At 37.4% G+C, this 23,918-nt stretch overlaps 1 protein-coding gene across 2 annotated transcripts in view; it reads right to left on the reverse strand.

Annotated features, from left to right (window-relative positions):
• Positions 1 to 23,918, reverse strand: part of ARL15 (ADP ribosylation factor like GTPase 15) — a 226,424-nt gene that overhangs the window by 134,684 nt on the left and 67,822 nt on the right. For both annotated transcript variants that reach the window (XM_066181145.1, XM_066181144.1), the window contains 2 exons: positions 11,274 to 11,418; positions 8,464 to 8,523 (listed from right to left, as the gene is read on the reverse strand). In XM_066181145.1, the coding sequence (XP_066037242.1) occupies positions 8,464 to 8,523; positions 11,274 to 11,418 (205 nt within the window). The remainder of the gene's footprint in view (positions 1 to 8,463; positions 8,524 to 11,273; positions 11,419 to 23,918) is intronic.

Here is a 23,918-nt window from a genome sequence, read left to right on the forward strand (position 1 = left end):
CCTCAACCAGTACACACAAGTACAAGTACACACTCCTGTAAATATTATGGAAAACACAGAGCTGCAAGTCTTCCTTTCAGCTATGAATACTTCTATTTACATCTTCATTCGCAGTGGTGGTTTGAGACTACCCTCAACTCCCTCCTTTTCAGTACTTTCAGGAGAACAGAACATAGCATTACAGAAAAAAAAAATCACTGAAAGAAATTTACATGTGTCAAATTTGTTACTTGTCAGACTTGCAGCAACTCCCCATCGAGAGCACAATGAATGTCACAGAGCCCTTGCTTCAACACAGTCTAGTCTGAAAATGAAAGCTCTTGTTAACCTCAAAATACATCACAGGTCTGGAGAAGTTATGGGCTCAAATAGAGGGAAAAGCTTTTTTTCTTTTTTTTTTTTCTTTTTTTTTTTTCTTTTTTTTTTTTTTTTTTTTTTTTTTTTTCCCCTCCTATCAAGAACAGTTAACTTGGGGACATGAAAGAAAGCAGGCTGCAAACAGCTCTTCTACCACTTCAAATATATCATCCACTCACCTACATACTCTGAAGGTTTTATAGTTAATTAAAATATTAAATAGATCACTCCTCTACTGATACTAAACAGAACAATTATAATAAGCATGAAGTTGAAAAAATGACAAGGACTCTGCCACAAAATCTTTTTGTATGTAACACTGGCCCATGGTGAGGAAGAAAGAAGGGAAGGAAAAAAGAAATGTCTTATCAATTCTTGCAAAATCTGTAAATATACCCTAACCTTTCACCCCAAGAAAACCTTTGGAAAATAAGTGTTTCTAAATCTATGTAGGGATTATACATGCACTTCACATCATATCCCCAGAAGTAAAACTTATGTATTTTCCTGAGTAGTCAAGAAGATGCCTGAAACCTTAGAAATCTTAACATGTTCAAGAGATGTTGCTGCTCCCCATCTATCTTGGGCAGGTTTCCCAGTATTCCACCCTTGAATAAATCCCACATACAGATTTTTTAAATTTTTTTTTTCAATGTGCTAGCTGCCTTTTATTACAAACGAATTTATAAATCCTGTGTAAGATACCTGCTGTGAAAGTGCATGGACTTTGTCCCATCTGACAGAGACATCCACACAGAGATAGAAATGTTTTCAGGGGTGTAATGTCTGTGTGAAGCCATCATTCCATGGCTACTTTGTATGGCTACTGTGACAACACAGACGCTAAACCAAAACCTTCTCCATTTTCAAAATCATAGGACTTCTGCTTCCTAGGTTCTAAGACCAAGTGATCACAGCCTACTTTCTCCAGGCTTTCTGGCAGTGCACTCCTGCAATGCACGAAACACGGCAGTGGGAAATTGGCACTTTTTCCCCAGAAAGAGGAATATTTTGAGATTGCCAAATCAGCTATATTCACTGTGGCAATTCAAATGCTGTTTGGAAAAACAGCATAGAAGGGGAAAAATAAGGACAAAAAAACATTGAGGAAGAAGTTTTCTATTCAAAACATAAAAAATCTGAAATGCATATAAGTTTATGGTGCTTAATATTATTTTTCTTACCAAATCAAAGTTTATGGAAACCATTTCTGTCATCTCTTGTCTGCCTTCCAGGCTTTCCCAGTGAGATTAATCTGGAAGTCAAGCCTTCAGTATTTTCGTTATTAGCTAACTTAAGTGCTGTTTCCAACTTTGAATCTCCACCTTATTCTGATATTTAGATCTGTTGGAACAACATTCGGGTTTCAAGCATTTGGCAGTTTTAAAAACATTATACTTATACCTGCCTGAAGAAAGTCAGTTTGATCTGCTTGGGTGAGTGTATTATACTATCATGTTAAAATAAAACTTGCAATTTGAAACAAGTATCTCCTGTTCTATTCAAGAACATAAAATTCATTATAAATTTCATTTAAAAATTTACAAAATAATTTAAAAGAAAGAGAAGGATATGTGTGTCCTGCAATATGCTTTAACATCTATTTACACCCAATATCTAAAGATTTATTGGTTTGCAGCAGGTGGCATAGAAACCCATTCTTCACCTCTTCTTTTTCTTTTTTTAGTGAGCTTGGGGTTGTTTGTTTTTTAAATTCACGAACACATAGTATGCCCTCTAGGGCTAGCAAAGACTGGTTGGCAACAAGCTAATCTGCATCTGTTTCCTTCTCCCTCATCTGCTAAAGGACTCTGAGACAGCCAGGGTCTCAGAAACAGAGGCACAACTCCACAGTAAGACTGCTGCCAGCACCCAGCAAGGTTCAAATGTACCCTCTCCTGAGCTGTAGTCACAGCTTTGATAACAGTGCAGCTAACCTCAAATAAAGTTCAAAACACATCTATTTCATGGCACTTCAAACTAGTAGGCATACAAAAGAATCAGCAAGTCTACCACAGCTGTGCATTTCTGGGTATTTCTGTTTAGCCTTTGTGCTAATTGGCCCACAGAAGTTTATAAAGTTTTAGCTGCCTAGAATCAAAGGTAAAACTTTTTTTTTTTTTTTTTTTTTTTCCTAAATGACAGGGGTTGGGCCGGATGTTCCCTAAGCTGCTACACTCTATCCTTTGATTCTGCCTGAAGAAAACGGCACTGCAAGCCCAACAGGAGACAGAGAATTTTAAGCAAACCAAATGTTCTGCTTTTCTCTCCACGAAATATCTCACAAACAAAAACAACCAGTCCCCACCGACAAAAAGCTTATCTAGGAAATTCTGTATTTTGCTTATCCTATTTACACAGCTGTGATAGGCATTGCTTGCATGGCTCCTACTTGCAGTGAGACAAACTGAGGGTTGTCTTTTCACACTGTAAAACCTAATTGTAGCAAAAGCACAGTATTTCCAAAGAACAGTGGCAGGATCACTATGCTGAATTTCAGCTTCCTCAGACTCACATTAAGAGGTCCATAAGCAGGTGTAAATGAACTTACTCATCAATGAAATGAGGAAACTGTGTGACAGAGCCTGGGTTTAGGCACCATTTGAACAGCAGTCTGGGCATGATTGATAGCAAACAGATCTAACTTTAACGCTTTTGGAAGGGTCTTTGTGCAACTCACAGCATGGACAGCTCAACAGGGTCATCTAAAAATTTCATCTGCTAAGACATTCTGTAAACCATTTGATGCAGCTATGTCACAGATGGCATTGCATGTACTCCACAACCAGATTTTGTAGAGGTGTCTAAGTGCCTTTTAGTCAAGTACAGCATGGAGATTTTATTGCTTTGTGTTAGTTCATCCCTGTTGAGATCACTTAGGTTGGCATTTACTTGTAGAATCAGTTTTCTTATGACTAATTTGATGAAATGTTAGCTGCTCTATGTTGTTTGAAGCGTTTTCAGTACTCTACCTCCATAGAGCAAAAGAAGAGAGAAATTTCAAAAAAATATTTAGATTTTAAATATTAATAAATTCTAATTAATAGAGCAACATTATTTTCTCCCACATCCATCATTTTTTTCACCAGGCAGATACTACCTGACAACTGTTACTGTCTTCTCCAGAATTTCGTATTTTCCATTCAGCTTGGAAACTGCATTCAACTGCACAACAGCATGGCTTCTCCTCCTACTCTCTTTTCTGCTGCTCTTTACTTCCAAATTAAGGCAAAATACGCATGCTTTGTTTAACCAAGCCTATTTAAAGCTATTTGTTCTCAAGCAGTCACCTAGACAATTAATTTAGCTGGCCTAAGAACGTGAATTTATGACTTTGGTAATCAAGCTTAAGAAGTAACAGCAGTGGGGAGGCAAGTTCTCATCTCTTTTCCTGGGCATGCTCAACCAGCTGGAGACAAGAGCATTCCTGATATTAACCACTCTGCTCTTGCTAAGTACTTAACAGATTTTTGTCTTAAATGAATTTTCCAATGTGACTACACAACATGTACTCTCTATGTTTGAGAAAACGGCTTTAGGGTGCACCACAAAACCTAACACAAATATATGCAATGTATTTTAATAAATAAAAGAGGGAACATTATTGAACCCTATATAGCATGCTGTTAGTACTTTTAAACTTTGTAAGAAGAAGAGCCACTCACATCCAGAATCATTCTGTTAAATCTGACTTGGCTCATTATTTGGCATCTCACTTGTAGTTTCTAAGCCAGCATTTACAAGACACTTAATGAAATTATTAAAAAACTTACTCTAAAAAGACAAGCAAAAATTCTTAGTTGACTACCAGGACAGACTTTAAATCTTGATATAGGCCTGAATAAATATCTAAACCACAACTTTATATTCTGTTTTGACAGCATTACAACTGCAAATGACTGAAAAAAACAGAATAAATGGTGCATTCAGCCACTGTGTCTCCAGGTTTGAATTCATTAGAACCAAAGAAAAAGCTTCCTATTGCTTTTACACCTCCAATATCTATCTTGAGAACCAACCTCAGCATTCAGAATCCCAGACTTTTTTCAGCAAACACTGTTTCTTCTAAACAACAAACATTATCATCTGCCTGATATTCAGTCTTCTCCCACTCTCCTTTATGTTCATCATTCACAATGTCATAATTAATTCCCACAAAAAATTACTACACCATAAGAGGAAATTATCACAACTGTAGTTTCTTTCCATGCCATTACTCAGCTGAATTGTGTAATAAAGACAGATATTTCCAATTGTCCTGGTAATACCACATTCCAAAAGAATGTGGATTAGGGCATGGCACATCTTCACAATAATTTAAATTATACATATTATTTTATAGACCAAATTTTTTACCAATGGTTATTTTTTTAGCTTCTTGGGGTTAAGAAAGGGATTCTCAGTATAGCAAAACAGCAACTTAGAGAACAGGCAGTTCAACTTGGTCAGCAAATAAAGCAAGACTTTCTTTTCAAGTAATTCAAAAAAGCCTAATGTTAGATTTGAAAGCTTTCTATATATTCTGACTTTTTCAGGATCAAATTCAATGTTTTCAAAGAAAATATTTACTATTTATCAAATTGGATAAACCCTTTGTTTTCTGTTAGGACTACAAGTTCCTTTCTCAGGAAACAAAAACAATTAAAAAAAAACAAAACAAACAAAAAAACCCCAAAAAACACAAAAATAAGGTTCAATTTTTAATATCCTAGAATCATGTACTTCAAAGAAAAAATTTTGCAAAGAGAGCAGAACAAACTTTGCTCCCGATCTCTAAATCTTAAAGGAGGATGAAGAGATAATCAGTCCCTGAACAGATTAAAGAAGAGAGACTATGTTGTATATATTTTGCCTGAAAATTTACAATCCCTGTAGAAACGAAGAAATAAAACCTGGCTTCACTATCAGCTTTGGAGACAACCAGCACAGTAAAAACTAGCACCATCTTTGACCCCAAGGAAGAGTACTACTTCAATGAAACAGAATGGATACTACACAGTCAGCATCTGTTTCACATAAATGCTTGGGTGCTGAATATAAGAGCCTTAAGCAGTAAAACTTTGGCTGTGTTTTAAACACTGGCTGTTGATACGTTACTGTATGAAGACATATGAAGATTTCTGTTACCTAAACCTAAAAAGACAAAACAATAAAAATTAAAACTATATCGAACTTCACTCTGTAAATAACATGTGACTACAAACAGTGTTAAGAAAAGATGCCTTCTTTCAAGTTTCCAAGATCAAATGTTTGGACAAGACCTTCACACTACAGCAAAGAGAAATTTTATAACAATAACATAACGACTGAAGGCAAAAACCAGGAATAAGCCAAAAAAAACCCCAGAAATCAGGCATAACATGGACTTCTCTTCAACATCAGAAGCAGAAATTCCAAAATAAAATTTAACAGTGATGTCTTGGGGTGACAAATTTAAAAGGCTTTGGTTTATTTTCATACAGAAGAAAGACAGAAACCATGCCTACTCCAGAAAGCTCAGGTTTTACTTCCATCAAACAGAAACACATTTCTCAGCTAAAAGGTTAAATGCTGACTAGAGAATCACAGAATGATTTAGGTTGGAAAAGACCTCTAAGATCATCAAGTACAACCTTTGACCTATCACCACCTTGTAAACTAGATCATGGAACTAAGTACCACGCCCAGTTGTTTCTTGAACACCTCTAGGGATGGTGACTCCCTCGGCAGTCATTCCAAGGTTTAACAACTGTTTTCATTAAGAAATTCTTCCTGATGTTCAGCCTGAACCTCCACTGGCGCATCTTGAAGCCATGTCCTCTCATCCTGTCACTGGTTGACAGGAAGAAGAGTGCAACCTCTTCTCAGCCACAGCCTCCTTTCAGGCAGTTGTAGTGCGGTAAGGTCACCTCTGACCTTCCTTTTATCCAGACTAAATACCCCCTCAGTTGAAGAGTTTCCTTAGCTGCTCCTCACAGGACTGCTGCTCTAGACCCTTCCCCAGCTCCATTCCCCTTCTCTGGACTCACTCCAGCACCTCAGTGTCTTTCTTGCAGTGAGGGCCCAGAACTGGACACAGCACTCGAGGTGTGGCCTGACCAGTGCCCAGGACAGGGGGACAATCCCTGCCCTGCTCCTGCTGGCCACACCATTGCTGATCCAGGCCAGGATGCCATTGGCCTTCTTGGCCACCTGGGAACACCCTGGCTCATGTTCAGCTGCTGTCACCAGCACCCCCAGCTCCTTTCCAGCCCCTCTGTCCCAGCCTGTGGCCCTGCCTGGGGCTGTTGTGACCCAAGGGCAGGACCCAGCCCTGGGCCTTGTTGAACCTCACACCATTGGCCTCAGCTCATTGATCCAGCCTGTCCAGATCCCTCTGCAGAGCATTCCTACCCCTCCAGCAGATCAACACTTCTGCCCATCTTGGTGTCATCTGCAAACTTTATTCCCTTGTCCAGACCATGAATAAAGATATTAAACAAAACTGGGACCCATAATGAGCCCTGAACACCACTAGCGACCACCAACTTTTGGAACAGAACAAACTTTTGGAAGCTTGCTTTTGCTCTCTTACCTAGGAAATGAAAAGGTAACAGAACTACCATTTTTCTGCAATATTTCATATAAAAAATCAGATTACATAACTTTTAAATACAGACATGCAAACACCCATAGTCAAAGGAAAAAAGAAGAAAAAGTTGCAGTAAAAAAAATCTGACAATCCTTCTGTCTTTGAGAAGAGATAAATGGATGAAAACAACAAATCAGCCATTCTGGATTACTCCTCATCGTGACCAAAACTCTGCACTATGATAAGATTTCTCAAAATACACATACTGTATAAAAGTTGTATGGTCAGAAAAGGTTAAGGGACTTTAACAAGGATCTGCTATATAATACACAGATTCAATTCTTGATTAAAAATTTTATTTACCTACATGAATTATATATTTCATATAGCTTGGGTAGCAGAACGTATAAACTAGACTGCAAATGATTCCAAAAAAAATCCAAAAAGTAACATTATGACTAAGTGCACATAATGCACATAACACACTTAAGCAGTAACTACACTATCTCTGGGGAGTGATCTCTTTATGACAGAAAACTTACTGGGTTGTGGGTTTTTTACAAAATGCATGCTCAAACAGGAACATGTATGTTTAAATCCATGGACCAGTGGCAGTAAAGAGAAAATGCTATGCCTTCCACATGTGCTTATCTTAACGCCTCCTTGAAATAGGTTCAGGTAAGACACCTACCATGAAAAGAGACTTCCCGAAACTTTCCACAAGAACCAAGTCAAATTCTACCCCAGATCATTTAAGAGAGGTTACAAGCTTGCTGAAAAACCTAATAAATATCCTCAATATTAAGTCTAGTATATTAACATAAATGTAATAAGAAATACAATACAATATAGATATAAAGAAACACTAGAATATGAAGACAAACTAAGTGGGTTTTAAATTAGAAGAACATTAGACTCCACAAGAACTTTCATGAAAAGAGTGTTTTCTTGTTTGTAACAACCAACCTCCCTTGAGACTCAGAGTTAGAACTGGGAGTCAAATAGATTGCCTGTATTCAGAAAATTTTTTAGAAGTCCTACAACCATAAAACAACTATTGCTCCAAAATCTAATAAATTCAACAAGAGAACAGTTCTCAAAGAATATAACTAATTTTAAGTTGGCTGCCTTTGCAACACTTTCAGTGGTGCAATAAATATATTGGTTTTCACAAATGTTCACATAGTTACCTGAGCCAGTTCTCATAAGTGAAAGTTTATACATATAGTAAACACAAAGAACATACACTTCCTTGAGCTGCCACATGATCCATACTAAAATTACAGTCCAATTTGTATTTCTGTATAACTTAACCACTTTAATCCAAGAAATTACATTAAGGAGATACACCACATGCCTTCCTCCTGTTTTTTACCCTTTGTTTTTTGAGGTCAGGATTTGTACAACTTTTCTCAACTTTATCTGCTGAGATTTTTAACTGCAGCTATACTGATCTACCATTTTAAAATTTTAAATAACTAACAATTTTAAACAAGTGACAGTTATGATGAGATTCAGACATTGCATGTTTCATAAACAAAGAATAAATGCCATACCTCCAAGTTCTTTTACATTCAAAATTGCATTCTGGAATGGCACTGCTTTTATACTAAAACCTAAGAAGAGAAATAAAGAGCATTAGTAAGCTATTTGTTAAAGGGGCCATTTGGAATCAATTGCATATATTCAAAAAAACCAACTTTTTCCATCAGGAACCAGGATTTTCCTGAGAAATTCTGTTTAAATATGTGGATGGGAAGGGGGTAAGAGGTGGAGGAGTGTCATGGAATGGGACAAGAATAAATCAGGATAAGCAATGCAGTTTTCAATTTTAAGTACCTGGCACATAACATTTAGCATAAAACAACTATCAAGACCACCTATCACAATATACTTCTATAAAATAATCTTTTACTGCATCTGGAGCTAAAGTGGGTAATTCAGACTACCAGTAACATGAGTTGATCATTCTGCAAATTTTAGGAGACCTTGAAGACAATGTGCAATTCAAATCACTGTATTCTTCCATTTAAACTTCATAGGTTTTGGTTGCACTTGGATTATTAACCCTTTTTATAAATGTTATTAACTGAAAGATCCTCCTACAGACCTTAGTTGGATGTATTGAAATGGTCATATGCACACTGGAAATATCTATGAATCCTCTATTCAGAGAGGATTCATATAAGCCTGATTTTTGCTTAAGATTGAAAGAAAAAATTAAAAACAAACAAACAGAAAAACACCAACAAAATGTGATCTTTATCCTTAACTGAAAATTCAGACAGACAAGAGAAAGGGAATGTGATTTTGCATGTTCAGTGCATACATATATATAAGTGTACTGAATACTTTATATAGGATAAATTATGTCTGCTCTTTCAGCAAAAACTTTCCAGACAGACATTAAATTTACTTCCATCTAGCACAAGTAGTTTCAACATGATTACATACCTGTGAACTGAGTAAAGAAGTTTTGAGAAAATGTGATTCACTTCACGTTTATTAACTATCACTTAACAGAAACAAGATGTTTTTTACCCCTGGTTAGACGAGTAAGATGTTACAGTATTCCTACTACGGTCAGTGCGACATGCAGTAGAAGAAAGTACAAGAAAATCTGTAGGGAATAATTATGAAATATTTTGGAGATTGTTCTCTTAAAAGAAATCCTAAATTCTTCCAAAAAGAAAGGAAAAAATGGTATGGATCTGAGTGGTATTGATGAAATAAGCAATAATATACGTTACAGTTTGAAAACTGAGCAGAGAAGTTGTCATTTCGTATTCTTGGATTCTCCACAATATTGTCTGATATGCCACATTTAAGAAGATTATTTATAAGCTGAATACCCTAGATGTGCATCATTTTGGTTTGCCTGCCTAATATTCTCTGGAGTTGTTTTGCATTCCTGAAGTTGCCTAATTACATAATGGTATTTTATTGCATCTCTCCAGAAAAATTAAATCAATTTAATTTTCAATTAATGGTATTTTCATTACTTCCTCTGATAGCTCTATATTTCTATTTATATTGCTGTTACTATTTCTTTCAGGGTCTAAAGTGTTAAATTTGTTCTAATCCCAGACATAAAGTTCAAGTGAGGGATAAAAAAAAATTTAGAAGAAAGCTCATTACTCTACAATTCTCTTCTAGCTTTTTGAGTTAGGCACCTTCTCACAACCATCAGATCTCTCTAACACTGGCAGTAACACAACTATAGAGGCCATAGGTTAATTATTCACAGGTTAATAAAAACACTATTTTCTTGTACCTGTTTTACATTTTACTTACAGTTGTATTAAATAATCTTATGTTCTTGTAAATTAAGGAAATACACACTGAAAAACAGCTAAGGTTGCTAAGGCACAATCATGAAATCCAAGCCCGTGAACCACAACTACAGTACGAAGCCATGTAACTGTAAACACAAGGTACTTGCACAACACTTAGTATCAGTTCCATCAGCAAATCAACCATTATAATTGCTGCAGCCACTGAACCAAATTTCTTCAACCTCCATGACCTAATCTGCCCTCCTTCCAGTCAAGTATTCCCTCTTCTTACTTCACATGTTTGTTTCTGGTTTTTCTGGCGCTGTCTTGTTCTTCGTTTGTTTTTTGTTGGTTACTTAGTTTTATTTTGGGTTTTTTTTCAATCAAAACATGCTTTTCAGTATTAGGCATTCTGGTTCACCATTATCAGGATGCTGATTCAAGTTTTTTGGACTTAAGATGCCTCTTATCTGGTTGTACTGTTTTCATGTATCTTCTGAGTACCACTGAAACTTTCTGTAAATTGATTCTTCGATCACAATCTGCCCTTACTACATAAACAAGCCTGTTGCTCATCTAAAAAGCTGGGATTATCACCAAAAAAACATATTTCCATTACATTTATTCTTTTGGTTGCTCGCACAAACGACAAGGCCGTGTAGACCAAGATGGATTTATTACAGAAATAAATCCCAATTTAAGTTTCAGAGCATCATTGTCCTTTTCTATTTTACAGCACTTTCTTCTCTTTTCTCTCCAATACATAGTGAGATGGTTTAAAAATCGAAAGTAAAATGAGAAGAAAGAAACATTTTAATGTGTGTCTACAGTACAGTGCTACTGTATATCATGGTTCTGCTTCATTAGACCACACTGTTCAGACTTTTAACACATTCCAAATTGTATGTTTTCATAGATACTCCCCAATGTATCAATACTGAAAGAAAGTGGTGGTAGCTCCAAAGTGACCCATTAGATACTTTCAACAGCAAGGTAAGCGGGCTGAAGTTCTCCGCAGCCTTTGCTATGTGTTTCAGGAGTCATCTTTGGGCAATATTCCAGCACACCATGGAATAAAGGCAGCATCCTACCTGTGGTAGATACAATATTCTCCGGGCTTTCACTGCAGAGCTGAGACAGAAGACTTGTCTTGCCAGAACCAGAGAGGCCTATGCAAACCAAGTCATACTCAGGTCGTGGTGGTGGTGGTCCCTTGCAGCAAAGTGCTCTAAAACACTGCCAGGGTAGGGTAAAACAAACAAAACAAAAACAAAAGGAAGAGGTTAGTTTTCTTTTCTGGCAAATGTTTATTCATTTAACTCTCTAAGAAGGAAGTTTATAAACTTAATGGCATTGGAGAGAAGCATATTATTATTTCAACTTATTATTTTGACTAAGTCAACAATTAATAGACTAAGATCACCTCAATAAAAATCTAGAACAGCTTTATAAGAAAGCAAATGTACATGTTAACATTTCACCTAAACCTCACAAAGCTGATGTGAGGAATATGACATCCATTTCCTAAATAGCACAAACTGCTCACACCACGAGACAGGCACGTGCCCTACTCAGCTCTGCAGCTGATTATGCATGAGTTTCCCTCCTGTGCCAATTTCATGCAATACCTAGTGTGAATATCAGAGCCAATCCTGAGCAGCTGCTGACCAGGCTCTACCTGCTGTCAGAGAAAAGAATCAGAGACCTTTGCTCCACTAATGTCCTTTCTGGGCTTGCTTTGTCATGCATTTTAGCTCAGAACAACAGCTGTTAAAGGGTATAGCTTGTAAATAAATTAATAAATAAATAAACAAACAAATTTTGCTGGACCTAGATCTAACAAAAAACAGAGAGATGTCTCACTTTCGCTGGAGAAGTATAAATTAATCACAATGTAAACAAATAAAAATCTCTTACACAAAGCCTATTTCACATTTCTGCTCACTTCTCTTAAACGGTTTTGCAGAAGTAGCCAAGTTTATCTAAAAGGTTCCTTAGGCCCTTATTAAGTTCTTCAGTTCTTTGTTTATATGCAATTTCGAAATGTTTTATGTTAAAAATCTAAAAGCATACAATTCCAGGAAAGCTAGGAAGTTTATATTTTATGTATAGAGTATAACTACCCACTAATTTCCAAGGTAGATTTCCACCACCCTAATATATATATATATATATATATATATACACACAACTTTTTCCCCAGTATCTGCCACCTTTATATCAAAGGACAACATCTGCTCTAATAGGGAAGGGAAAACATGTCTGTGCAATCAGCCCTTTCTCACACATTCTGTTTTTACATAGCCCCAGCTCATTATTTCCATCTTAACCACAAGTCTGCAATGCACTGATTGCAGGAAAAGAAATCCAGTCTTTACAACCTTAACCTAGTTTGTCTTGACAACTGCCCAGGTTTTCTCACTGAGGGACACTGGAGGAGCAGAGAAATTGAACTGATGTCAGTAAGGCTCTAATGCAAACAGTGGGGTCTGACCCTGTGAGCAAGTCGTCCAGTGAGAATGTGATTATAACGGGACGGCGCACTCAACGCAGAACTTTAATTGGATTCTTTCAGGATACATGGTAAGCTATTACACATGCTACCAAAACAGTTTTCATTGCTTTGAAGAAGCAAAAGATAAATTCAGTGAAAGCTACAAAACTACTTCAGCACCATTTAAAAGAGTGAAAGGAAACATTTTAGAAGTAAGAATATGTACAATAATATTTAAGCTGAATAAAGGCAGCAGATTTTAAAAACAATAGCTTTGCTTCTATCAACATTTGATTCAAAAAATATTTTCTTTAAGAAGGCTTGCCCTTGAATGTGTCCATACCTTTAAGGAATAAATTTGCCCCCTAGCTTTATTTACTGATGTTCTATTTATTTACAGGTTTATGCTTATCTCACAGGTTCTACAAAGCCACAGCAAACATTCTACTGTGGTACTTAAGTGAGAAAGGCCAACTGAGTTCATTGAACAAGATAAACTCCCTTAAACAGAGCTTCCACTTAATGGATATCAAGCTGAAAGCCACGTAAAATCCTTCAGAGATTGCCAGAGCTCCCGAGGCTGTGTCAGATCCTCTACAGGCAGTCTTTAAAAGGATTCAATTTGTCCCTGTCATCATGGCATCTTTGCAACAACCTCTTGATGTCACATTGAAAAACATAAAGGAATAGGTAAGCTGATGGAATCCTGTGCTTCTCTGTCCAGGCACTGTGCTGGTTCTTATGCAACCAGACATGACTCTCGAGCCCTGACAACATCTAACAACATATAGTTCTGTGAAAGATAATTTCTGCTCTTTGCAGAGCATACATGTAGGCTCTATGGGTGACAGGCAGGTTTTGTGAACCTCAGAATCTCTCTACTGCAAAAAACTAACTTGATCTGGAGAATCTTTGTATGCTATGGATGAAACACATGATCAAAAATCCAGGTAAGATTGCATCTCCAAAGTAGCACATGTAGACTCCTCACCCTTTCACTTACCCTTCACTACTAAGTACTGTTAGGCATGAAAATTTCAGACAGACCCCTAGAAGACAGGAACACAGCTCCCTCCAGACCACTCTTTTATTTTATTTGGTATGATTCCCCTATCTTTGCAATATTCATGACTTTGTCCTTCTGCTAGGCTAATTTCCTTCAGTAAATTGGTTTAGTTGTAATGAAAAGTATTTTTTAATACTCTACCTTCAAAAAGCTGCTGAAACCTAAGCTATTGTGTATAGCACTTAGCAGCAGCTGAGATGAGAAATTTTAGAGCACATTGAAGGGAATACTTGTAATAACAGATTCAGACTTTATAAACTTGTTTCGCAACCCTCCTTACTCAAGCTCAATGAACATCTTTCCCATTGGAAATACCACTATACAAACAGTCTGATCATTCTCTTCCTGTTCCCTCAGTAGCCTAAAGTTACCTGCTCTCTAACAAAGTTAGGGCCATTTAAGCATCCATTATAGAGACTAAACCGTTATTATCACAACTGTGGCAGCTGCATCTAGTAGCTACACAGTATCTGTGGGGAGTAGAAAATTCAGAAGTCACAGACCATGTAAATAAAATTGCATCTTATATTCTGCATTTTATTATAGACAGGAAATGCATCCTGAAGTATTTTATAACCATGGACTAGAGCTACACATTATTTAAAATGTCGTCACATATTACAGCGCACTCTGAAAACCACAAAACTGCAAGAAATGTGTACCAGTAACTAAAGAAGTCATTCCAGAATTCCAAAACACAAATATATCAAAAACATTGAGAGAGTTGCTCAATTCACAACTAATGGTCAGCTCTTTCCCAAACCAGCATACTTTCCACTCCATTTAGTCAACTCAAAATGCATAAAAGAAGCTTGAATTAACTTGCTAGATATAGACCTGGTAGTCTCCTCCACTGATTCCCAAACCTGATTTGCTCAATGGGCAATAAAATCCTGCCTTTCAGGTATTACGAAACAAACTCTAAACCCAAGCAGTGCCTCTTAGAGGAAGTGTCAGAGCAAACAGAAAAGAAAACATTGGACTACTGCAAATACAGGGTCAAGCAAAGCTAGTTAGCATTGTGAGTAAAAAGTCGTTTGGGATATGGTCATGTATTCAGACCCCACTACTAGCAACAAAAATGGAACATTTTTTTGAGCCTTCTCATCCTATCAGGGTAAGATCTTACTTAGTATAAAGGAAATGACATGTCAAATTGTCAGCTTTCACAATTTTTGAGAATATCACATTCAAAGCTATAGCCACCGGATGAGGAAAATAGGCATGCAGGGAGAGTCAGGAGTTCATTTTTTAATGAACAAACTTATTTTTGTTCTGAAGTACTGAAAGTACTGAAAGTACTGAAAATAAAACAAGAAGGTACCTTTAAAAATGTATGCATCTAATCAGTTTTTGAAAAAGGATGATTTATCCAGGAAACTGGGAGTAATAGGTGCTGCAGTCTGCAGAAATCTTTGTGCCATTCAGCAGCACCGTTACTTTCATTTTACTTGTCCGTGTGCGTGAATGTCACATGTGCATGTGTAACCATTTCATAAGAGTTAAGGGAAGAAGCTAGCCAGTTCTACTCCTCCTTACAGATTTCTAACCCAAGCAGATGATTCTGGGTTTTAGGCATATCAGTATTTATGCTAACAATCCTAGACAGTGTCCCTATAAAGGCCTATGGAGATTTCTTCTGGGAAAAGCATACTGTGTTTATAGCAGGGATGGCCAAACACTTGGATATATGTGCCACTTGGAGATCACAGATTGAAGCTCTGGGCAGCAAATGTCCCTGAATAAGTACTCTCTACAACACATTAAACTGCCTCCAGCTGTTGAGTCTGTCTTTGCCTACTCATTGTACTTCTCGTTTCACTCTCCTTTTGGGGGTGAAATACTCCATTATTTCTGCTTTGTTCTGGACCCATCTCCTGTCTGTTTCTTTTGTTGCCACTATTTAATAGGGACAAACAGAAGCAAGGGATTTCATGCTTAGTTGGTTAAACACACACACTCTCATGGAAAAATACCCTAAGTTAGTGCAGCACTAATGCTAACAAACCAAGCATTCAGAACTCTTGAAATACAGAACGAAGGTTGAAAGCTCAACCCTAACTCTGCTCCCTTCCCCCCTCCTGGTTATATTTATGGATATGGTCTCCTTTTACAATTTATTTTTCATTTAAGGTATCTTTGAGCAAACAGACTTCTAGTACTTGCACACACTTATATCCAGAGGACTGATTAATCATCTAAAGCTGTTGATAAAACTAAATGGGTTTATTAGAAAAAGTAAAATTTGCACATAGTAGGTTCCATAGCTCTGATGTTCTCTGAGATCACACAAGCACAAAGAAACATCAAACCTTGAAGAGATAACGTGAAGGGGGGACACAACAACAGAAGACAAACAATTATAATGTTAACGATGGGAAACAACTGGGAAAAGCAGTGGAATAATTGAATGCAAGTAATAAAACACACAAGGCACCAGAATGAAATTATACACTGTACAGGGGTGGGGGGTGAAGGATATATAAATAAACTAAATTTTAACTACATGAATACCCTAACTTTTAATTAGTACAACAAAATTCCATGCATTTCACAGCGTAAGCTAAAGTTGCAGGCTTCTCAGCTTCCATACTGCTACTGTACAGGTGGTTATACCTCTACAAAAAAACAAAATCAAAAAAACAAAGTTAGCCTATATGACTTCAGTAGTAAGGACAAAACCTATGATTGCTGTTCATTTTGTGGCTACCAAAAGAGACGAATGTAGATGGCTGTAGCCACTGCCAGCCTGAGTGATTTTCAGCACAGATAAAAATCCCAGCATCATGACTAGACACCTTCTCTGACTGTCCACAACCTCGTTAAGCAGTGACCACTATACTCAAGATCCTCCACCCCAATACAGGGTAACAATCCAAAATCCAGCGAAGGCTCAAGGTCTTCCTAACCACTACACCATTCCTCAAACAGAATAAAGCAATCCCCTAGTTTAACCTGGCTAAGGAGTGGTCAGCCCACAGACTGAACCAAAAACAGTCCTTCTCCACACACATCTGCTCCTCTTCTATTTTATAGCAGCACAGAAAAACCAACAAGTATAGGCATTTAAGAATGGATAACATTAAAAAGGACAGAAGAAAACAATTTCTCAAGGAAGTGAGGCAGTTTTAAAGAGCAAACAGTCCTGGTTAAATCCTATCTCACAGAAATCATAGAGGAAGAGAATTGTTTGGGTCGGAAGGGACCATAAAGATCATCTAGGTCCAGCTGCCCTGCCGGGGGCCAAGACACATTCCACCAGACCAGGTTGCTCAAGGCCCCACCAAACACTCCACAGGATTAAGAACTACAACTCTCTGGACAGCCTGCTTCAGGGTCTCCCCAGCCTCACAGTAAATTTATTCCTAACACATTATATAAAACTACCCTCTTTTAGTATAAAACCATTCCCCCTTGTCCTATCACTGCATGCCCTTGCCAAAAGTCCCTCACCAGCTTTCTTGCACGCTCCTTTCAGGTGCTGGAATGTGCTATAAGATCTCTTGAAGCATTTTCTTCTCCAGGCTGAGTGAGCCCAGCTGTCTCGGCCTGTCTCCATAGGGGAGGTGCTCAGGCCTCCTCTGGACTCACTCCAACAGGTCCATGTCCTTCCTATGCTGGGGACCCCACGGCTGGATGCAGCACTGCAGGTGAAGCAGAGAAGGGCACAATCCCCTCCCTGGCCCTGCTGGCCACATTCCTTTGGATGCAGCCCAGGACACATTTGGTTCTCTGGGCAATGAATGCTCATGGCTGGGTTATGTCCAGCCTCTCATCCACCAGCACCTCCAAGTTCTTCTCAGCAGGGCTGCTCACAATCTATTCTCTGCTCACAACATACTCTCTGCCCAGGCTGAGGCGCTTGGGATTGTCTTGCCCCAGGTGCAAAATCTTACACTTCACCTTGTTGAATTTCATGTGGTTCATATAGATCCTCCTCTATTACAGGAAGGAGATGAAGCAGCAACATATGGTCTAGAGCAGGAATCTCAAATTCTGCCTTCTGACCATGAAGTAATACATTTGGATTCCTTGGTTCAAATTGTTTACCATCTCCTATCAAAAGCTTCTTGGTATTTCAGAGGAGCCAGATTCTAGAACCTCAAAAGAAGCAATAGCCTCAAAAAAAATTTCAACATCCCTTATGGTCCCAGACAAACAAAATCTAAGACACAGGCTCAAGCACTAAAACCAGAAAAATGACACAGACACATGCATGATTTAACATATTTGATAACTCTGCTACCAACAGAGAAAGCTTAGAGGAAACACAGTTAAGGAGAAAGAACTGGATGAGTTCTGACAAGCCAGATACAACACTGCCGTTCAGAGCATATAATTTCAAAGGACTTCATGGTCATGATAATACAATTACAGTGGGTCAAATTGCAGAAAATAATTTGTTTTATCTGATATCAGATGAACTGCTCTTAGATGAAGGCTTGACCCAAAGTTCAGGAATCATAAAAATTCAATAAATGTAGTCAAAGACATAACTTCCCTGAAAGAAGCTGCAAGAAAACAGGAGTCCTTTTGCTACCTTCAGCCAAAATAAACCACAAACCTCACATCCAAAATGGAAAATGAGCTTCTCTGACCATAATCTCTTACACACTCCCTATAAAATCAAAACCAAATTATGATTCTCCCTTACATTCATACTAGAAGAAAGAAGAATGAAGAAAGAAGAATGAAGTAATAAATATCAAGTTCTAGATGTACTCAGATATTCAGTGAAGTAGTATGATTTAAAAGCCTACATAAAATGAAATCGCAGACAGCTATGATAAATCAAAGCTGAGCCAGCAAACAGTTAAAAACACATGCACAGGTGATACTCTGAACAGGATACAATCACACTTCACTGCAGTGTCAAATCAAGTTCCAAGAGGACTTTTGGACACTTCTAAGTTCCATCAAGTGTAGAATTATTGCTCAAGTTGTTTCCTCTCTGACAGTTTGCTTTCCACTTGTTTTATTGCACAAGAGTAACTCATTCAATCTACCAGTCCATTCACATTTAACAGCAAGAGACAAAGGCAACAAAAAAGATGAATGAAAACCCTTGCAAACAGTTTGTTTCACAACATAAGGAAACACAACCATGCTAAAAAAGCCTGAAGAATCATCAAAAATACCAGCAAAAAAAGGCAGTAGCAGCACAGTAGCAGCACCACTCAAATGTGGAAAAGTTAAGGATGTGACACCTCCTGTAACTTCTAATTCATGGTAACGATAAAAGATGTATATTTTTTTTCTTAATACACCCCCTCAAAAAAAACCCACACAAATAACAACTAAAACAAAATCACACCTTTGAGTTTCCAGGCTTGCTAATAGGCATCCTTTTACAGTTTCTGAGTCAAACTATAAAAAGCTTTTCCATCATTTATCTATGCTATAAGGTGGGTTACCAAACAATTTTTTTTTCAGCATAGAATGAATAATACTGTTCTGTTTGCATGGGATCACAAAAGCAGAAAGAAGCATACAGACCACTTGGTGTTCTTTGATTTTTTTTCTGGGCTACACAACTACATACCACCTACACACAACAGCAGGCTTTGTTTCTTTTCTCTCTTCAAAAAGTATTTACAAGCACACAAGACCTTGCACATTCATATTCAACATACATGGCACACATAGGATTACTTTGGTAACAGTATCAAAAAGAGGATTTACTGAAAGAGTAGAGTGACATCTTCAAGCCCCATGCCAGAATGGGTCAAAGGAAAACACTCAGAAAAGTACACCTGGTACAGAGAGAAATCTAGCTGTTCACTAGATGGAGGTAAATGAAGACTTACATTGTATCCCAGCCATTTAAAAAGTAAAGAACAAGAAAAGCTACCACTGCTGTCCTACTCTTAAAATTTGCAGGCAAATTCAAAGTACACTAAGAGAGTAACACCTAACATGCCCTGTGAAGTGAAACTTCTGAAATTTACAAAAGCATCTACATAACAAAATGGTCTCCAAAAACATCTGTTAAAATAAACACAAATTTATTTGAAACAGTTTTAAAAAGCATGGGAATAGCAAAGTGCAAACAAGAGAAGTGTGTCCTCATGCACTAACAGCCAGATCTCAAGAAGGATTCAGGTTATACCAGTGAATAAATCCCTGAAAAAAATAACAAGATCTGAATTCTTCCGTCCATTGTATCAGTAACATTACAGTAACAGGCAAACTCCAGTATATTTTTCCCAACCAGTTTCATCCAAAGATTTCAGAGTTGTTCACCATCATAATCATAAATAAAAGAAAATAATTCCTGGGGTGAGTGTGTTTCTCTTGAGTATCACAAAGCAAAGTAACCTAGAGAAACTCTAAGAGTTTTGAGGGAAGAAGAAGAAATAACTAATGTTTACTTGAGGCAAAGTTTCCACTGAGATTAAGTGCAAAGGTAAGTCTTGTTCCTTCTTATGAAAGATTTCAAAACTAACACTTGACATCAAATCTGAGAGAAAAGAGGAGAAATCTCTGAGGACAGCAGTCCAGACTGTTTTCTATAAAGTCTGGTCTTACTGAACAAGTTCATAGCTGAGACTGAATAGTAAACACAGTGAGATTGTGTGTATCAAAATAAAAATAAAATATAAAAAAAAAGTGCAAAAAAGCTCCAAACTAAACCAACTGACCAAACAAAAACTCCAATAACAAACCACATACACACAAACAAACAAGCAAACAGACAAAAAAAAAAAAAAAAAAAAAAAAAAAAAAAAAAAAAAAAAAAAAAAAAAAAAAAAGGACTCATTGACATATGGGGTGCAGGGAGAAGCCACAAACAGGACAGTTTTGGTCAATTTGCAAAATACCATAAAAGCAAAATTAAGCACAATCATGACAGTGTGACAATACATCAAGGAGCAAAGTACAGTTTCAAGTGTGACTTTTAAACCTGCTTAGGAATTCCTGCTGCTGTCTGCTCATGCAGTACACTGAGCACACCCTGGCGTATTTAGGCATTACCAAACCAAGAAATAAACAAACCAACAAATGTTTGACTGCTCAAAAATTATCAGGAGATAAGGAAAGAAGATATGAGTAGAAACTGATGCAACAAAAGTTACTGAAATAGAAACAGTGAGTAGAAACTTATGCAACAAGTTACTAAAATAGAAACAGGGTATGCACTTAACATCTAAACAGCATTATCAGTATATGCAATAAGAAGTAGTCAGAGGATTTAGATAATAGAAGTGGGGGGACAGAACAAGGACAGCCTGATTTTGCAGAATGTGCAAGTCTTCTGGCCAAAGAATTCTTCTGCTTGGAACACAAAAGACAAGACTGCTTTTCAACACCAGAAAATGGAGTAAGAATTATACCAGTATTGGTGCAGTCACAAATCACCTGGAGATCCAATAGACTATTACCAGTTCATGGCATTACTAGTCTCCTGTGTTGAATTTGAAATACTAGCTAATTACAGGTTATAAGTATCTCTTATTCATGTAGCTCCCTTTGAATTATTTCAATCTTATGTGGCCTTTTCCTCTTACTTTCCCAGTACACTATATTTACAAAAAAATGAGAAACTTCAAGAGAATACCTGTTTTGAGCAAAAGACCCTAGGGAATATGAAACATGCAGCAGCATATACAGGAACCTCTCTTCCCTCCCACTTATAGAGCCTAACAGTTTTACTTGGCTAGCACTGCACATTACTAGCATGGGAGGAAACAGACCAACCCACACAAAAATATTAATCCAAAATATACAATTAGAGGAAGGCATATGAGTCTCAAGTACCATTAAAAATGCAGAACAGGTTTAGCCTCAATCAAACTCTTAATGAGTTACTTTTGAGAAATTTCAGCCATTGAAAACATCTCATGCTCCAGCTTAGGCATTTCACATTTCTCTTGTCCCCAGTCGCAAGTTTGGATTTTTTTCTGCCTACATATCTACCACGGAGTTTCTCAGCTGACATCCTGCTGGTGAAGACTCAATTGGCTATTTTGTTCACTTAGAACTGCAAAATCAGAACTGAAATTTATTATTCCTGATCACGAATAAACCAAGGACTGCATAGCCTTTAAACCATCTGTCATGGGTTTTGTAAAGAGCATATTATTCTATTCCATCTGGGTGGAGCAGAATTGCTTATCTTTGCTCAAATGGGTCAGTGTCACTTATCAGATGGTGGAGTGCTACTTATCTCTCTTCATTGTTTCACTACTTCCATGGGAATGTCTTCTGCTAATGGACCATTAAGAGCTCATCAATGACATGACACATTACAGTGCACTTTTGTAAGCTGCTCCACATAGGGAGGAGGAGCCAAACCATCTTAACCTAGATAAAAAGAAGCCACAGCGCCACTAGGTATTCCAGTTTTTCCACCGGATCCCTGGAGGAAGACCGGACCCATCTCACCATTACTGGACCCTTTTTCTTCAACGGGACCATCTCTACTCCAACAGAATCACATCTGCCACTCGAGGAGGGCTTACTTTGGACTGCTTCCAACACCCTGACCAACAAGGTGTCAGGTTGTATTTCTGACTCTGTCAGGGTTTTCTAGGATTTCTTGTTTGTTTATTGTTTGCTTATTCTTCTGTACTACAACATCTGTATTCTTATATCCCTAGTAAAGAACTGCTATACCTATTCCCAAAATCTTTGCCTGACAGCCTTTTAATTGCAAATTTATGATAATCTGGAAAAGGGGGAGGGGCTTACATTTTAAGGGAGACTCCAACCCTCCCTGGCAGATACCTGTCTATCTAAACCAAGACACCACCTTAAGGACAAATCCAAGAGATGCCCTATTTCTACTGTCTGAAAATTTGGGGAACACAACTCAGTTTGAGATGGGGATTTTCAGCTGGTAGGGAAGGGAACAGATCCCACAGAGAAATGTGTCAATTTCAGACAATAGTTGTTTTCACGAGTTCACACTGTTAAATAAAACTAAACAAAACCAAATTCAAAAAATAACAAAAAAAGAAACACACACACCAACCACACAAACAGGATTTTTCTTTTTTTTTTTTTTTTTTTAGAAAATATTGACCAATGTCTATTCATCTTCTAGAGTTAGATGGAAAAAACCCCCAAATATATGCTAAAAGAACATTCTGTAGACAAATTCTGGACACACAGATTATGTTGCCTTTGAAAAGTCATGGCTGAATTTTAACATTTTTTAGGTGAAAATGGAATCTGGCAAGAACCAGCTTTATTTTTTTGTGAAAACATCCATTATTGTGGCTTTGCTCACAAAACAGCCTGCCATACAGCTATGGACTCACGAGTATGTCAGTGCCTCTGCTCTGTGGTGCTGACAGCCCAAACCAAGAAATTTCTCCTGGTGAAACAACTACCATTTTTTATCAATTAAGAGGCATGAAACACTTCCATCTGCAAGAGTGTATCACTATGCTGGATTTTTTTTTTCAGTCTCAGAACTGCTGAAAGCCTTTTAAGGGGAATTAAATTTTTCTCCTTTGAGTAGGTGCAGCATCGAGTCAGTTCTAGGAAACCAACACTTTTAAAAAGAGTAAAAGCCCTCTGCCTGAACCCTTCCTGTGCAATCTGTTTCCCAATGACACTGCTTTCATTGAAAGTGTGATGAGTGTCTTGGTTTTTTTCAGATAATTATTATGCAACAGTTCCATAAAAATTTTTGTCATTTAAAAAAGCAATAGATTGTTACTTAAGAATACACCTGATGTTGATGAATACAAGCAAAAATACAAGCAGAAATACACTTAACATGTTCAGATAACTGAGCACAGCTCTGGGATGCTTAGTTCCTCAGCTGATTTAATACTTAGCTGTGGGAGATTTAATACATGTTCTAAGGAGGCTGCTGATACTGCAGTAAGAACTGACTCACTGCTTCTTACAGGAACAAAAATTTTATCTTTTATTCTAAATCAGCACAAATCTTGCCAAGCTGGGAAACTCCTTTTTGCTGGCATGAGGGAAAAAATCACTGAGGACCAAGGAGAACTGCCATAATGATGAAAGCCTATCAGAGAAACATAAGCAATCTGTAGCTTGTAGCTTAATTCAGACTGAGACAATGAATAAAAACAGGCTTGAGAAATGGAAGACAGTTGTCCTTTATAGACTAAGACATACGATAAGTTATAAAAGCAGTACAATGGCTTTAACTCAACTTTTTGTTTTAAGTACCTTAAATTTTCATATTCACTTTCC

This window comes from Chamaea fasciata, unplaced genomic scaffold (genome assembly GCF_029207755.1).
Source record: "Chamaea fasciata isolate MVZ Bird 193981 ecotype frontalis unplaced genomic scaffold, bChaFas1.0.hap1 SCAF_4, whole genome shotgun sequence".
In the NCBI taxonomy this organism is placed as follows: domain Eukaryota; kingdom Metazoa; phylum Chordata; class Aves; order Passeriformes; family Sylviidae; genus Chamaea; species Chamaea fasciata.